Here is an 18,437-nt window from a genome sequence, read left to right on the forward strand (position 1 = left end):
GGGTGCATGTGTGAACTTTCTTAAGTCTCTGGTCAGCCATGCGAGATAAAGCAGAAGAAAGATTCATGGAAATATGCCTTACCCCATTTTAGTTCTCTTTAGACATTTGAAATCTATGTGATGCCAACATGGAACGAGAACCCTGGCTTTCTGCAGAAACTGAGTCTGAAAATGCACGCAGACAAGGAAATGATCAGCTTTGAGCCCCAAAGTAACGACGTTTTCACCTAAAACATTCGGTGGTGGTAAGTCTCACGCTCATCAATGAGTGTAGCACTACCACATTCCCCATGCAAATAGGCTCAAGCAAGATTAAAAAAAGGATGGATTTTTTTCTGAGGAGTTCCAAAACAACGTTGATTTATTCAAGCACAGTAGATGTTATTTCACCTACATCATCACGAAAAAGGTACAAGGAACAGCAAAGCACATGTAAAAGGATCATACAGCACCAACAGCAGATGTAGCAGTATTCTTGAAGTAATAACTTTGGAATTTTTTTTCCTAGGAGACTTTCTGTACTCTGTCAATAGTGTTCATGGGATAATCATTGTAGTTTAAACTTTGCCCTCTGCAGGTACAATATCTGGCCTCGAAGACTCACTTCATACTAATCCATGTTGTGAAGCAAAGGGCAAGACTTAGTCCTGCAGTGCCACCCTAATTAATGACTTGATTGGCATTTCTTCTTGTTCTCAAGGGGACTGGTAGGCTTTGAATTGGACATTGGATAACGTGTTGTATTTATTTTATATTTGCAAGAGTGATCACAGACTTGGCTCGCTGCCCTGAGGAAACAAGCCTCGGGAGCAACACCCAAGTGGTTGTACTTTAAACCTGAGATGGTAGAGTTTTACAGAAATAAATACCTGTATTGCACAATATTGGAAAGGTATTTTCAGGGATTTTTTTTTTTCTTTTATGAATAGATATGGCATGACTTCAAAGCTCACTATTAGTGTTTCTACAGTCCCAACTGGAATGTGCTTCAGCCTCTTCCTTTCATTCTCTCTTCACTTCCTTCTGTTAGCTTTGTTGTTGTTTAGCACTTCTTTAGAAACAGTCTATCAAGTATCTTTAAATACAGTAATGCGTGTGTGGAAAGTGAATGTTGCTCTTGTTAAACTGAAAATTCACACTCAGAATCCTAATTTTAAGTATTGTAACTCTAGAACTTAGGACATCTATGGCAGGTAAATATTAACAATATTATTAGTGTGGGTGTGATTTATTGTTCATCACCATCCCAGCTACCACAGCTAGCTGTGCAACCTCCAGGACAAGGTACTGTACAATCATGCCATGCCCGTACAAGGTGTACACATTCAGTACGAGACACTGTCTGCGGGCCCCTTTGAACTTAGGGTCTAGGGCATGAGTCATGTGAGCTTCTGCTTCAGGATGTCCCCCTGAAGCAGTCACTTCACCTCCTGAACCTACATAGAGGCGCTGTGAGTGTTCTATGAGCGCTATGAGGTCCTAGCACTAACGCAGTAATAGTGACCCAATGGTTCATGCTTTACTTCTCTTTCTACAGAGACAAGCTGTATTGGGCTGGGGAAAACATGTGCTTCTGTCCCGCTTAGTGACAGGCAAGATGCTGGTATCAAGTGGCATTATACATCCAAAAGTATTCTCAGTACCAGCATCAGGCGTCAATATTGCTCTGGCATTCACAATTCCACACTTTGGCCCTATGCTGCCCTGTATGACCTGCTGTGGGAGAACCTGATGCAACCCTGCCTTCTTGCACTCCTCTGGCTCCTGGTCACATACCCTGGTAGTATTTTTCCTTTCCCAGCAAAAAGTTGGTGAATGTTGTGGGCTTAGTCTGTGACTGTAGGGAGTCACTAGTGAAGGTGGGTCTATACTAAGGTGGGAAGCCTTTCATCTAGGCCAAAATCTCTTAGCTCCAGATGGCTCCTGCAGAGATCGCACTAGCAAGGAAATGGGATAATAACGAGCATGGAAAAAAATATTGCCCCACCTAACAAAAAAACCCCTAAATTTATCTTTTCTAAAGCTCTAATAGGACCTTGATGGTACTATAATCCTGTTATTTTTGGCATCTGCCTCATATAAGATTTGACATTATTGCCACCAGAAACTTTCCCTCCTTATTGTATATTCTGGGTCAGCAAAGGACCATGCAGGCACAACCCACTATCAAGAAACTGCTTTTTAATCAATGCACTAGGCTACAGCTAAATTCTTAAGTAACATTTAACTGGAATCTAAACTGGAGTTGAATCCTAAATTCTGGTCTTCCAAACTAGAAACTGATGACCAAAAGAGAAAGGAAAGATGCAATTCAGAAAATATTTTATTGAGTACAACACCATTTCATTGTAGGCTTTTGTCAAAGGTCTACTTTATAAAACACCACCAACCTCTCTGAGGCTGAATACAGCTTGGGCAGGTGCACAAGGAGCGGGAGAGAGGGGCAGCATCTGCAAATTTTCATGCAAGCAGCATAATATGGGATATTTGCATCCAGATGATACCTTGTCATAGTGCCCAAGTTCGCACCATCTCACCAGAAAAAAAATTAATGAATCTACATTTAAATTTTAAGGATTGTAATAATCAGTTGCAAGCTCAAATTTACAGGGTGTTACCATTGCACATTCAATGGCTAAACTCAAGACCATAAAATGAAAATTAGGAGCTCAAAATGAAAGTTCCACAGTAAACCTTGTGTGAAACAGGATTAACTCTAAATCCAGAAACTGATGGCTAACAAGACATCATAACTACTGTAGGCAAGGAGAGCTGTAATTTTTATCAATGCACTATCACCTAACTTCCATTTTTGGCAGATGGAAGACCATAAAAGTTCCTGGAATTGGGGTTAATCCCACAATACACAAGTCTAATCAAGACTTGGCATCGTGGTTCTTGGAAGGAGATTAAATGAACAGTAGTCCATGGACGCTTTTCAGTTGCGCAAAGAAGCTGCTCAACTCATAGAAAACAGCCTTAAATGGGATACAAGTGTAGAAATATTTATATGAATGAAGCTGCTGCTTATTAGAATGTAGACCAACTAATTTTTCTGGTGTAAGTGTTTGCTTACAGAGGTGCCAAAGCATAAATGTGCTATAAAATGTAGGAACAGTCATAAGCAACCTTGAAAATGTCCCTATATTGCTTAAATTCTTCTCTCAACCCTCCTTCTTTACGAAGTACATATACATTCAGAGACTGTAGGAAGTTTTCAGATTGACCATACTTCTGCAGCTAACTCCAGATTTTATAAGCTTGTCCCCACAGAATCTTTAAAAATCTGCCATGAAACCTGGACTGTACTGCCAAAGAATTTGAGGAGCACTTGTTACGACATTAAGTAGGAAGGTAAGTACAGCAGTTAATATGCCCTATTACACAGAGGCTTCCATTGTCCTTTGGGTGTGCATGTCCCAACATGCGTAAGTACCACCACTTTATCAGGAAATAATTTTATGAAGCAGGATGGAACAATTTGCTAAATACAACATTTTCAAGTGAAAAATGAGAAGTTATTAAACCACATTTTTTCTTTAAAGCAAGAGAAATGGAAATGTAAAGTTTAGTATATTCATTAGCAATGAGAGGAGAAAGTCCAGAATAGTCCAGAAAGGCCAAAGTACTCAAAGAATTCTGAAGGGTTCTGTTGAAATGCATTTCTTATTTATTAAAAAGACAACACATTCTCAGGAGACCATCATCTGCAGTGAAATAATTTAGTTTCTTCATATAGACACATCATACACAATGTTAACAACCATGAAAAACAATACAAAATGCTTTCAAATTTAACAAGTAGAAAAATATAACTAGTATATATGGCAATTGTGAATCTAATACTGTACAGAAGTATTTATGGATTTTTACAAATAAATTATAGCTTAAATGCCCTTTTTAAAATTTCTAAATGTACATTGGAACATCGGTTCTGAAGTTTGCCACTAACTTGCCACAAATGAGTGCCAGTCAAATGTTCTGCCCACAAGCTCAAAAAATTTCTTGTTGGGTTCATGGAAATACTCATGCAGTTTCTCGAGTAACCAGGTATCTACTTGTGGGTGTGCTCGTCCTTTTGACTCATGTAAACAACGCTCCCTACCACTGTCCCTTAGGCAGTAGAAGCCTTTAGTTTTATTGAAATAAAAGTTTGAAGCATTTATCTGTGGTGATAACTTCAAAAATCTCTCTACCTTCTCTATTTCTGGGAAGGGATCTTTGATTAGTTTATCCCCATCTACAATGTGGATACGATCAAGAGGAAAATACTTCAGCCAGTTTTGCATGTGAATGTAGTATAAGCTTCTGTTTATTGCCTTGTAGTCCACATTGAGTTCACCATCTTTAATCAGGAATTGTTCAATGGATGGATACGGCTTGTGCTTCTGCATGTGATTATAGAACACTTGGGTGTAATCTGATAGTACTCTCTCACTTGGGTCTCTTAAAATAAGGAGTAGTCTCATTGATTCATTCATGTTATAAACTCTTTCAGGCACTTTAGGTGATGTGAAATATGCTGGAGTTTTTTCCACGGTGATCTGATGGGGATAAGACAATGGCATTTGATTAATATACCACTGCAATCCATTTCTGTAATGATCTTCCCAGTCAAAGAAGTGAACTTCACTTTCTGCTGCCGCAATATCTGGATGGAGACTCAACATCTCTAACAAAGCTCTTGTTCCACCTTTCCTTACTCCAATAATGATGGTCTGTGGCAGCTGCCGGCACGATCCATTAGAATGAATGTTCTCCTTGAAGTCATTTTTTTGAGATGTTTTCTTTAAAAGCTCTCTCTGAACAGACTGAGAAGTCGTCTCAGTCTTCGAATTTATAGCCGGTCTGGAAGGCACTATCTCAGGTTGAACAATAAGCAACACAGCTCCCAGCAGAAAAGCTGCCATGACAGAAGTTCTTAGTCTGGTTTCACTCAAGTAGGTAATGGGGCATAGAGTGTTTTCCACTGAGAACAACCTTTAAAAGTTGTTTTTGTTTTGCTGAGCGAACACGTATTTCTCAAACAGAAACTCTGCTGAAAGAGGGAAAAGAAAAAGCAGCACGTTATTTTATACTCAGACATATCACTACTAAAGCCACACTGCAACTACCTTGATTTTCACAACTGAACAAACTTCAGCTTTCCCAACTCTAGGCTCATAAATCATTTAGTATAATTAAATTCTGTAAAAGACAAGATCGTATAAAAATCCTATGAGAAAATGATTTCCAGTCATCAGGAGACATGAGCATTCTGAATCGTTCTCTTGCACCCAAGATTCATCCAGAGTATTATTTTTTTTAATTATTTTTAAACCCGATTTCACTGGAGTTGAACCACAATCCCAAGATTATTAAGAGGGTTTTTTATCTGCAAGAATAAGCTCATCTTGGAAACCAAACATAAAAAGGAAAAGGTGTGGACCGGACCAAAAGAGCATTCCTAAAAACTGAGGGTATTGTAGGAAGCCTGGGAATTATAGCCCCCTAAAGCGCTATGTGACAGCAATCTTAGAAGTAAAGCCTCCTGAGAAAAAGGCTCACGCAATATAGATAGAGCTGCCCAACCGTGGGAAGGTAACGTTCTCCTAGAAAGAATTTAGGAAGAGCTTTGGGCGAGTAGTAGACCAAGGAAAAGTTGAATTTTTGTGTCATTTTTAAGGGAAGTTAACATTTGCTTTGTGCTTAGGGTTTCTAAGGATAGAGTCAGGTGGTATGCAGTCTGGCCCTGCAAAAAGGTAAGATATTGAATCCGTAGTCTATAGAATGACTGCATCAACAAAGCCCTAAAAGAACTGCGGTTCCAGTCATGATACTCAAGAAAGAAAATACAAAATGAATACTTCTGAAGGTCATTTCAGGAGTTAGCCAGCAAGCTGCTGTGATGCAAACAGCTAACTATATCAAAAGACTATTAAATACCACCACTGAACTCCATTTAAAGGTCAGGGTCCTTTTAATGCAATGTTTGAAGTGAAATCTTAATGGCCTCACACATCGCATAGCTGTTAGATTGTCATGTTGCGAACGGGCTGTGTATACAAGCTCCCTAAATTATGGTCCCTTCCAAAGACTTTATAACCTCAGTGGAGGGCTGGTGGAAGTATGATTTTGGTGTTGCCTAACCCCATTTAGAAGTGGAAACCACAGTGGCAGAACACCTGACGGCTCTGCCGCAGTAGGCTACTGTAATTATGAGTTTAAGCTTGGAATGGCACGTACTGTACCGGCTAACAAGGGATGAAATATGAACTCACATACGAACAACGTGAGGAAATGCAAGGGCTAGGTTTTGGAAATTCTCCAGAGAATCTGAAAAGAAACTAATGACTTTTCCACAATAAGCTAAGTCCCAGTGTGACAAGGACTAATGATGTGTTTCTAAGCGATCTAGAAAGTTCAGTTTGATAGCGCTGCATTTACAGAGGTCACGACTCCATCCTCAATGCCGCAGGTCTGCTTCCTGATGTTTGCTACTGATGATTACTTTTATGCTTTCCCTTTTCCTAATCACTTTTAAAGGGCTACAAGGCAGAGACAGCGTTAGGAAGCAGAAATCAAGGCTGGGAGGAGAGGGAAGCAAAATGTCATGATAGATGTGTGTGCCTGCAGGCTTTGAGCTGGTGGGCATGCCCTGTCTTGGGCAGAAGGTTATGCCCTGGGCTGTTTGGTGATGTCTGATGTGAGGCAACTTTGCAGAAGAATTTGTTGTTCTTCCATTTTTGGTCCCTGTTAAGTTTTATCTGGCTGAAAGAGCTCCACATTTTGGCTGTCGTTATTAATATTCTGCTCTCTTTTGCTGTCCTCACCACTCCTGTTAATCTTTCTCAGCTTAATCTACTTCAGTTTTAACAAGAAACAATCTTAATTACCAGCCCCACACTGAGGATGTTGGTGGGGGGCCACTGGGTGACAGACAATTCAATACAGCTAAATTCATGGTGGATGTCCCCACTGAGCTATGCTGCCACCATATTCATCAGCAATGTGAGCCAGTGGTACAGCACCAGCCGGATTAGATCAGTGACTGATGGGCAGCACAGTATGTAAGAACAACAAAAACATTAACTCTTGCTGAATTTTAAGGTCACAGATTAAAGGAATAGCCACTTACTCCAGAGTATATTTTAAGAGTCACTAGCTCCATAAATAGTAAGCCTGAGTTGTTGTCTTAACACCTTACTGGAAAAGCATAATAGGATTCCACTCAGGAACAGGTTGAACTCTTTCTGAAAGGAGTTAAATTAAAGCCTAATGGTAGGAACCCTTATTTCTTAGTAGTCAGATTGAAATATGCTAATAGCCATGCCTGTGATAGCCGTTAGCTGCTGGTCTCGGATATTAGCAACAACACACTGATGGGTTTTGTTGTTGGTTTTTTTTTTGTTTGTTTGTTTTTGTTTTTTTAATTAACTATATATACCCAATTCATTGGGACTGTTCATTTTTAATTCATAGTTTGCGTACTACTTGGTTGCCAACTTTTTTTATTCAACTCCTCCTGTGGCTGAATATAGCATGGGAATGTTGGGGGGAAATAAGAGACACAGCAAGGTGTCTCTTAACTGTAGTTCTACTCCTTGTGTTGGCTGGTATTGCTCCTTGATATCAGACTTGTGGGATATTACAGGTGTGGTACTAAGGACCTCAGTGGAGCTGTGCCTCAGCGTCTTCCCGTTCTTAACTCAAATACGTTTTTGGTTTTTTTTTTTTTAATAAAGAAAAGCAACTGTTTTGTTCCAGCATGAGACCTCAGAGTAACTGGAAGTATCTTCTGTTTCAGACACACAGAATTTCATTGTTCCTCCCCAGCTATTTGTTCAGGTGTGCATCAGGTGTCCTTAACACCGCAGAACACTGCTACAGTATCCATAGCATTTACTGTCTTTATCCACACCCAATGAACCATATCAGTAATTATTCAAAGTACCTATGTGCTATTGTTGTTTTTCTGCAAGCAATAAAACTTTGTCTGCCTTTTCTTTCCATTCTGTTTCTCTCAAACTGTACAGGTTTGATATTTGGATCGATTATTGTGTTGTGTTAGACTAATGCAACACTATGGACATGAGTGTGCCTCTAAATTCAGCACACAACATATGTTGTGTGGGCAAAGTGGTGTCCAGGAATAAAACAGCATTTAAATTGGTTGTCATTCTTCTCTTAAGTCCTCTTTAATGCCGTTTGGTGCAGTTTTGTGGCTAGAATTACAGCAGTTTGTATTGAACGATGTAAACATGTATTCCATAGCTTTATAATTTGTGGCTCAAAAAAAATAAAAATCTGTTTCAACAATAATAAGCATGCACCAAAGAGTTTATAGCAGCCACTCTGCCAAGTAACTTTTCTGCTGTAAGAATTCTCTTCGTTGCCTCCACAAGTCATGCAGATCTTACATGACTTCACTCAGTGACTTTGCATTCCAGATTAGTACAAAAAAATTTAACTGACAGTCATTACTATTGTGTTTGCTACAAGTAAATGAGCAAGTTGGTAAAAGAAACAGTTTGTGTTAAATGGCGCTTTGAAGATTATACCAAGACTTTTCAAAAAGTCTGATTGCTTTTGCTTAATCTTTTCTTCAGCCTTCTCCGATTAATTAGCAAAATGTGCCATACTGTTTATTCAACAAGATTCAATGTGGACATTGCCAACCAAATCAGCTTTCATGATTAAAACCTCTTCAAAAGTAATAGGAACTTGGAAATAAATGGAAGCTTTCCTCAGTAAATGGAGCCGGAGGGCCAGAAGTGCCAGATTTCATCAACTTTTAAGGATATTACAGTGCTCCTTGAAACATATGTCACTATTTTATGACTTCTGACTATTTCTTATTGCATTACCAAGGTATTTTAATGCCTCAGTATGTTTACCCTCACTCAGTGGGATGGCTGAAACTAGAATCACAGAATCCTCTAGGTTGGAAGGGACCTTTAAGATCATCAAGTCCAACCATCAGCCTAACACTGCCAAGTCCACCACTAAACCATGTCCCTAAGCGCCACATCTACCCGTCTTTTAAATACCTCCAGGGATGGTGCCTCAACCACTTCCCTGGGCAGCCTGTGTCAACGCTTATAACCCTCTCAGTGAAGAAATTTTTGCGAATATCCAATCTAAACCTCCCTGGCACAACTTGAGGCCATTTCCTCTTGTCCCATCACTCATTTCTTGGGAGAAGAGACTGACCCCCACCTCGCTACAAGCTACTTTCAGGTAGTTGCAGAGAGCGATAAGGTCTCCCCTCAGCCTCCTTTTCTCCAGGCTAAATGACCCCAGCCCCCTCAGCTGCTCCTCATAAGACTTGTTCTCTAGACCCCTCACCTACGTACATTTTATATCATTTTTAGTTTCATTAACACTAACAAAAATAAGGTAGTTTTTGCCTGGACTGCCAACTTCATTTTTGCTGGGGATGGGGGTGGATTTAGCTCTGAGCTTTCATAAGAATCTTTAAGTTCGGTGCCAGAGCGGGTAGGAGGGAAGATACGGAGTGTCTGTAGGGCAGTCAGTAAGTGTCAGATAGAGGCTGCTGGCAAATCTGACAGCAGGATACTTCACAAAGAAGCCCACAGCAACCCACTGCAAGGTTTAGCAGAGCTAAGGGGACACAGCTACTGCCAGGACAGTGACCGGGAGAGGGATGAGTACATCCTTTCCACGAACATAGAAGTGACTTCACCTTCATTAAAGGGATGCTGCATTTTTATGGTTCCTTAGGGACTGGGGATGAACAGGCTAAGTTTCAGATGGCCTCACTTTCTCTCCTTGCAGAACTGAAGCCCTTCACTGGGGAGATCTTTGCCCAGGCATCTAAAAAAGCACAGTCTGGCACGAATGAGGACCATAGATCAGTTACTGAAGTTTGTCTCTAGAGGGAGATTAGAGCCGAAAATCTGAGGGAGACATTCTGTTCTTATAAAGTATATTTAGTTTTGCAGATGTGATAGAACCTCAGGACATTTTGTGGACTGTATTTTCCTTTGCACATACTTGGGCAATCAGTACTGCAACATACAAGACTAACATCGCTGATCAAAACTAGCTGTGCTGTACAACCCACACATCTGCTATGCTGGCTTCTTATAGCAGGTTAAAAAATAAATCCGTAACTGAGCTAACCAACTCTATAAACAACTTTCTAAACTGATGAAGAGTCAGTGATCTGAACATTTGTATTCAGTGATGTGTTTAAAAAAACTGAAATAGTTCAACTGTAGCGTACTTGAAATTCTTCAAGAACTCATTGATACGAACAATATATATTCCTATCCTCCAAGAATAGATGGTGTCTGCCATAGGATATATTCCTTAGTTGTTTACATGAGATCTTTCAAATAATAGTTTGTATCCAGTTAGCATAAAACCCTAGTACGACTATCACTTAAAGCTCCATCAAGAGCAGAAAAGGAAAGGGAGCAGTATTTTTTTTTCTAAAAAACCCCAAACCCTAATCTAGTTTGTGAAACGTTTTTTTCCTTAGAAACGTATTGTGCATTTTGCTATTTTTAGCTATTGCTAATAGCCAAATTAGCTATTAGCTAAAATAGCTCACAATGCCCTCTTCATGAAGAAATGCTCCCCATGCTTCCCCCCCCCAGTTTCTCTTAAATCACATTTTAACAGTTTTAAACAACATGTACCAATAAAATGCTCAAATTCTAGTTCCCAGTAATTAACTACAAGTAATTGCCTACTTCAGTAAGTTCTACAGAGACAAGTGCATTAAATTAAATAGAACTATATACTACTAAAGCCATAGATCTCTAGGGGCATAAACTATTGATCACCTCATGAGATATATATATATATAAAAAAAAAAAAAAGACATCAGCGCATTAGAGGGGAGGTCAAAAGATAAAGAACTGTATGAACCTCTATTACAGTGCCTAAATGATATTGTCTAGGTATATTTCCCAAATGATATTTAAAAATGTGGCAAAACTAGTAGTGATTAAACCATGGCTTTAACTTTTATAGTCAGCATGTTAAGAAATCTAATCATAATTTCAGTGCTGTTAAGATGATATATTGTCTATCAGATCTAAGACTACAAATATATACTTTTAAAAGCCTCAAAATTTTGGTTAGGGGAACTTAACAAGCTGAGAAAGGCTGACTTGGTAGGAAGTATTTTTGGCTGAAGTTTGCTATATTTCTGCACCTGCTGTGATAAATACGGTTTATACAAATTAGCTAGGTCATCAGTTCATGACTTCTAAAGAAGGAGTTCAGCTCCAGTATGAGCAATAAAGTAGCAAATTTATAATAGACTGTAGTTATATATAACATGCACTCTCTTTCTTAAGGTCAGAAGGGACCATTGCTATCTTTCATGCCAAGAGATCATAAAAAATTTTTAGAAGAGAGAATACCCTAGATTCCAGAGAACCTCATGCAGGTAAAAATAAAATGGGACATTACAGCAGAATAAAAATAAACTTGAAAAGCTCAGGATCCACAGAAATTTTTGTACTGAATGCTAATGTGGAATCCCCCTCCCATCTTCTAGCAATTTTTTCAATACCTGTCAGGACTCAGTTTTTTCCCTGAAGAGAAAGGGTACACTGCCTTCTCTATCCCCCCATAAACCCACATGTTCAATTCAAAATCCAGAAATTACTCCCCACCCCACTTCCCAAGCAAAATGGGTCACATTCTAATTAGGAAGCAGAAATCTATTGCACAGCTAATAGAGTTGCTTCCTAATTCATCAAAGCTGTCCCCACGAAAACAGTCTGTGTGAAAGGATGGCTCTGTCCTGTCTCACTCCCTTTCTCTACAAAGGCTCACCTTAACTGGATGCATTGAAAAAGGGAACACAGCAGATTAAGCAATCCCATTCTCATTTCCCCTGCCAAGCAATTCCATACCACCCTCTGTACACGTGGGCCCCATTTCAAATACCAGTAAGATTTAAAACAACAATAAAACCCCACCAAACCTCCAAACAATCTTTTAATTCATATTCCAGACTGATTTCTGTGTCTTCCACCCTCCTGCCTTCAGGATAATACTGGAGCAGAGTGCGCACTGGTGAGGTCGTCGCTGTATTAGACTAAGCTAAACCAATCAATTTACTAAGTGAAGCACTACATGGTGACCTGGAGGGAACCCTCATGCTCTGGAGTGAGAAGCGAGATGACCCATCAGGACCTTCCATTTCAGACTGCCCAGGAATATTTTCGGTGTTCTTTTTCTAATTATCAAAACTTTTCATGGAAATCCATCAGCTTTGACATATTTTGGGGCTCTGAGCGGCACTTCTAGAAGAGGAAAGATCCCACACAGACTAATTAAAACATTTCTGGTTTGAAAACTGGTTTTCTCCAATGAAAAGCAGAAGAGTTATTTGTATCTATATACGCATGTATTCTTGCGTATTGGAAAACTGTTTTCCACCCACTCTGTTTTTCTGTAATGTCTGTGGAAGCATATGGCTATTTCAGAATAGCCTAGGTAGTATGCCGACAAGAAGGGGAGACAGACTGGTACCTGGCAATTATGGGTCCAAATTTTCCTCTGTCAAATTAGTGACTCTCCACTGCAGCAGCTGGCTTTGCTTCAGATGCATAATTTTGCTGCTGACCTACTGACTACGTAATATCAAAAAATCTCTGCATTTTCCAAAAAGGAGCGGGGGGGGTGGGGGGTGGGGAGGTGAGTACTGAAAGGGTGGATGTGCAAGAGATAGCAAAAGCCGATGTCAGTAAGTGCACTCTTGCCGATAGGTGCTCATTTCTGAGCAATGTAGGAAATGCACTTGTTCCAGAGTGCAAGAAATGCTAGCAGATGTAAATTGTAATAGTTATTGTATTTATATATAAATATATATCTACATATTAAGTTTGGGAGCCAGACGATACATAGGCATAAGCTGAATTGAACCTGTTCTACTAAATGTTCCACTTGCCATATATAGGCTATATATACTGCAGAGGCTCTCAGTGGGAGTGGGCAATGAATGGGTCTCTGGTGCCAGAGGGATGATCCCTGCAGACACTCCATCCCCATGCCATTCAAGCCTGGTATTCATGGGACTTCCCCGATGATTGCTCCTCTTTGGATACTGGGGAAAAGAACAATCTTGGAACAGGGAAAGCCCTCAACCTACTGCACTAACATAGAGGAGGGAGAGTAATATACTTTAATTCCCAGTCAACTGAGGTGATGGAATTGCCTGTACTTAGCTAGGTGCCCTTTCCTGATCTTTTACATGGCTGGAAGACAAGACGAAACCAGAACTCTTCCAGGTGGGGACTGCCACCCCTCCCTCCCAGCATCCTTTTACCCCCAAAAGATTTGAACATCTTACACCCTTATCCCTGAAAAGCACACTGAGAACTGCAATAACCAAGCCTTCCCTGTACTCTTCTAGGGAGCCAGCCCTTCAAAACAGAAGGGAGCTCGAGTTCAGGCTGCGTGCTCTCCTGCCAGCCCCCCAAAGACCACTTTGCCCTCCAGCCCTACACAGCTTGCCAGGTTCCAGACCAGCACGCTGTATCCAGCCGGCTCCAGCACTCAGCGTGGGAACCGATCAGAGACGCTCACGGGAGCGCCTGCAAGTTGTCCTGCTGTCAGGTAGGAGCCCTGCGCTCCGCCACCCTGCCCCCACACCCCCGCCACCCTGCCGTTACATGCCCTCGTCACTGAGCCAAAAGGGAAGCGCGGAGGCAAAGAAATAAAGTGCCCGGGGGCCAAACCCGGACAGAGCTACAACCCAGGTGCTGCTGACCATTTGTCTCTCTTTTTTTTTTTCCCCTCCTTTTTTTTTTTTTCTTTCCTCCCCCCCCCCCAGCCAGAGCCTGGCTCCGTCGGCAAGGAGGGCGTGGGGTACCTGCGGCGCATCCCTCCCCGGGGCCGGCAGGTTGTGCGCGCTGGCTCAGACGCGCTCCTCGGCCCCGCCGCGGCGCTCGCCTCCCGCCGCCGCGGGGCTACCACCTGCCGGCAGCAGGTGCCGGGCGGCGGCGCGGGGTGCCAGCGCCCGGCCACCCCCGGTTTGAGGGGGGGTGGGGGGGTTGTGAGGGGGCAAACCCCCTCCGCCACCCACTTCCACCCCGAACTTCCCAGGCAACACCCGCCGCTCCCGGAGACACCCACCCCACCGCGCATCACTCACCGCCGGGGCGCGGAGCCGTGGGGCAGCGCCCGCCCCGTTCTTCCATGGGAGCCCGCGGGTGCCGGCGGGAGCCGGGGGAAGCGCGCCCGGCGGCGGCGTGCGGGGAGGGAAGGAGGGGAGCGGGAGAAACGAACACCCGCTGCCGCCCTGCCCGGCTGGAAGCGCCGCAGCCGGCGCCCGGCGCCAGCTTGTTTGTACGGCCCCGCCCTGCCCTACGTCACCGCGAGGCCCCGCCCACGGCCCCGCCCCACGCCCCGCCCCTACGGTGGCCAGCGGCGACTCACCGGGGCGACGGCGACGGGCGGGAGCGGTCGCCGCGGTGCGGGAGGAGGGCGGTGGGCTGCGGGCAGCGCCTCGGCACTGTTCTCTGTGGGTGTACGTACCAAAAATGATATTTTCACACAAATAATATCACAGTCCTTGGGACATAAATTGCTATCGACGGAAAACCGTCTCCACCCCCCCCCCCCCCGTTGATTGCCTCCTTCCTGTACCTACAAAAATAACACATATGCGAGGTCGCGCGAAGAAGAGGCTTGTATTCACTTCTACTTCTTGTTTGTGTTTTCTGGACTTTGCGAGGTGGCTTTGATCCCCCCCCCTTACGAAATGGTTTTTTGTTCAGCCATTAGAATTTAAAGCAGGATGGATGGCTACTGTGACAGAAATGCTGCTTCCTAAGAGCGGCAGGGAAAAGGCTTTCTGGGGATTTATTTTAAGTCATAGGGTTAATTTATTGAAATAGGTCTGTATTTGCCATGAGCTGACCTCTGTTTTTTTCAAGATAAAATGCATTTAAACCAGTATTAACGTACTGTGTCCTCAGCCATTATTTCAACAGCCAAACTCTTGAAATTTACTGGGAGTAAAAAGCAGGCCCAAACAACTTAAAAAAAAAAAAAGAAAAAAGAAAAAAGAAAAAAAGAGGCTGGTGGAGGAACTCATTTCTCGGTTGATTTGGATCTGTTTGGCTCCCCTCCTGTCTGGGCGGGGGGGGGGGGGCTTCACGCAGCCTGGCAGATCTGTGGGAGGTAGGGTGTTCCTGAAGAGACGGATTAGCGCTGTTTGCACACAGGGTTTAGTACCCTTTGCCTAAAGAGGTAACGCCGACTGGGGCTGGGTGGCAGCCAGGAACCTCTCTGCCGCTGAGGATCAGTTTAAGACTTCCTGAACTTTTTCTTACGTTCCAAACTTTTACTTCTTTTCTTCCGTAGCCTTGCGTGCAAAGAACAGTTGCTTGCTTTGCTTTTCCTCAGCTTGCTTTGAGAACTGCTGTTCTCCAGTGGCACGTGATTATATTGATTCAGGGTTCGATGTTTAAATTTCCATCCACGTTGGTGGAGCTGTTTGCACAAGCATTGCAGGACCAGCTTCTCGCTGTACAACGGCCAGGTTTTTTCCATCCTTCTGCTAGAAACTGTGTCTGTGGCTGCCGTGTGGGGACTGGGAGGTTGGCATGAGCTGGACCTAGGCATCCGAGAATGCGGTCTTTAAATAAGCAGTGGATGAGAAAGGCTTAAATCACTTCCCAGACCTTTGACAGGACGCTGGAGGTGGACTAACGAGAGGTTTGCAGGATACCATGACCATTGCCTGCGACTTATTCACTGTTCGTTCACTCCTCGAGTGCCAGTCCGTGGGACTGTCAGGTCATACTTGCTTCCTGCCCCAAAAACGAGCTTAGTGCAGCAATGCCATGCAAATATTCCCGTGATGTATATTTTCTTAAATCCTTTTCCTTCAGCCTTGGCCTGCAGTGATTTTATAACAGGAGCCACAGCAACAAATTATGGAACTCTGTTTTCTAATCATGACTTCCATAGAGGGATTATAGAACAAAGATGCTATGTTTATTTAAGTATCACCAGCAATTTCACATGGATTACAGGAAGTAGGTGTGTTTGTGGAGTTATTTTGTTTACAACTGTTTGTCTGCCGCCAGCCCTGAATGGGCATACTTTTGTATGGCTAAATTAATTAGGAAAATAAATATGTAATAGAAAATCTAAGGGAAGAAAAGCACTCAATTATTTTTTAAAAGCGGTATCTCTAAACAGAATCTGATCAAACATTTTCAAGAAACAAATGCAACTACTTACGGAAAAATAGGATGGTATAACTATGAATGTCTTTCATTTATGGGTTTTGCATTTTTAGTATTTAAGATGTTTCCTGTATTAAAGTTTACTAAATCATTTCAGTGCAATTTCTTTAGCACAAATAGACATGTGCAAAGGCTTTACTTTTAATTTTTTAATGTAAAAAGAACACTTCACAAATGTGAAATAGTACAACAATAGTACTGCCGGTTTTACTTGTATTTTAATACCTTTCTGTATATTTTATAATAAACCTGAGAGTCGAGTAGAGAAATACTTTCATTTGAGATTAACCTTACTATTTAACCCTGCATGACAGTAGGCTTTGGGTTCCTTGCAAACAGGCTAAAACCGAAAAGCTTAGATGTTGTTCGGCTGCTACAGACCCACACAATTCAGTCATAAGGGATCACTATTTCTTCCATGTGATCTCTAGATCAGATAACATAATATCCATTTCATGTGTAATATTCAGTCTTGATCTAAAAGAATCAAAAGATGAAAAATTCACCATTTCTTTAGTTAGTTTGTTCCAATCATGAACCATCTTCGGTGTCAAAATAATAACAGAAGGTGTCTGTGCACCTTTTAATCTGGAGTCATCTAACTGTAGCTCCAAGCCATTGCTTTGTATTATCACCTTCCCAGGTAGATTAAAGATATGTTTTGCCCAAAACCATACTTTCTTATTCTAATTAAGTCTCTTCTCAGTATTATTATTTTTATTTTTTTTGGATAAGCTAAACAAAGTGATCTCTTGTAGTGTCTCACCGAAAGGTATTTTCTCCAGGCTCAAGGAAGTTTAGATTTTATTATTTTTCTTCACTTTTCACAAATTTTCATCAGTGAGTGCAATGGAAACATTTTCACAATGCTTTGATAATGAATCCCAGTTGCCAATAAGGTTTCAAGATCTATCGGTTACTCAGTTCTTAAGATATTTCAAGTACATTTCATTGACATGTAATCCTTACTTTTTAAATTCACATGTCCTGGGCTGCTAAATCTGTTGCCTTATGAAAGTCTGCATCTGTTCTGCCTGCATACTTCTTTTTATCAAGCCAATTTGTAATTTCCTCAAAGCAGATCTGTTTGACATGATCGTGGTAGTGTCTCTTCAGCTGTGGGAAAACTGGTAAGAGAGAGTGCCACTAATTGTACACGTGCTATGTTTTTGTTCAGTTAATTGAGTAATGACTAATTGAGAAAAAGGAAATGAGATTTCTTAAAGCCAAAAGCATGAGAAAGGAAATTAAAATCATCAATGCAGCATTGCCAATATTCATTTACACTTCCCTCGTTAGTCTGAAAAGGAGGATGTGAAAAATGGGATGTTTGATTTTACCAAAATTCCAGCATATCCTGGATGACTGGCATGCATCTGCACTCTGAAGAGAGGGGTGTTCTGCCCATGGAGTAAATGAAACGGGAGCCTGCTCGGAGGAAACAATTCTGCCTGAGGAGACGCCAACTCATTCAGAGCCGGGGTCGGATAATATGGGGACAGGGCTGGGGCCAGGGTCCATGTTGGAGACAGGAAGGCAGCAGAGGTGGGATGCCCTCACGGCAGGGAGGGAGGAGGTGGTGACTCACTGGAGGCTCCCAGGAGGTTGCGCAGCGCAGCATGGACCGCGCTGGAGGTGGGCTTTGCACTTGGCTCGGCTCTGGAGCCAGCTGAAGCTCTTTCCAGCACAGCCTGGAGAACAGTGGTTTCATGCTGCCATAAGCATAAAGGAGGGAACTCCTTCTCAGCGGGATTTGAAAGCTTTCTTTCGAACCCTGCGCCACCACTCCACTGTTTATCACAGTAGCTGTTTTGGAAATGCAGAGGTGGAAGATACCTGAAGGAGCAATGACATGAAAATTGCTTAATTGAGGAAATACTTAGACCTTTCTCTAGATGGCCTACATTGGAGCTGCCTGTTACACAACAAAGTTTACATTTGTCATGCAGTTATGACTTAAGCAATTCAGGACAATTCAGGCTCACAGATTTCTAGATTTGTCACTAGCAAATACTCAGGGGAAAGCAGGAAGGAAGTAGTGCTGTAATCCAGTCAGCTAAGGGAATTCAGGGGTTGAGTTATAAAATACATTTAAATAGGTATCTATTATAATGTTATTTTAAATTCAGGAAATAATAGGTACGTTACTTCAATTCTAAAATGTAAAGAAGATGGGTCTAATTCAGGGCTAGAATGTAGAGAAGACATGAG

At 42.1% G+C, this 18,437-nt stretch overlaps 1 protein-coding gene across 2 annotated transcripts; it reads right to left on the reverse strand.

The window, feature by feature from the left end:
• Positions 1-2,306: 2,306 nt before the first annotated feature.
• Positions 2,307-14,334, reverse strand: HS3ST1 (heparan sulfate-glucosamine 3-sulfotransferase 1). Of its 2 annotated transcripts, none has more exons than XM_074587604.1 (2): positions 14,123-14,334; positions 2,307-5,038 (listed from the first exon to the last, which is right to left on the reverse strand). In XM_074587604.1, the coding sequence occupies exon 2, from the start codon at positions 4,908-4,910 to the stop codon at positions 3,948-3,950; it is 963 nt and encodes a 320-aa protein (XP_074443705.1). In that variant the 5' UTR covers positions 4,911-5,038; positions 14,123-14,334; the 3' UTR covers positions 2,307-3,947. The 2 variants fall into 2 exon arrangements, with proteins under 2 accessions (XP_074443705.1, XP_074443706.1); XM_074587605.1 differs by having other exon boundaries at positions 2,313-5,035; positions 14,123-14,331.
• Between the last annotated feature and the right edge of the window lie 4,103 nt (positions 14,335-18,437).

The sequence above is a fragment of the Larus michahellis genome, chromosome 5 (genome assembly GCF_964199755.1).
Source record: "Larus michahellis chromosome 5, bLarMic1.1, whole genome shotgun sequence".
NCBI lineage: Eukaryota > Metazoa > Chordata > Aves > Charadriiformes > Laridae > Larus > Larus michahellis.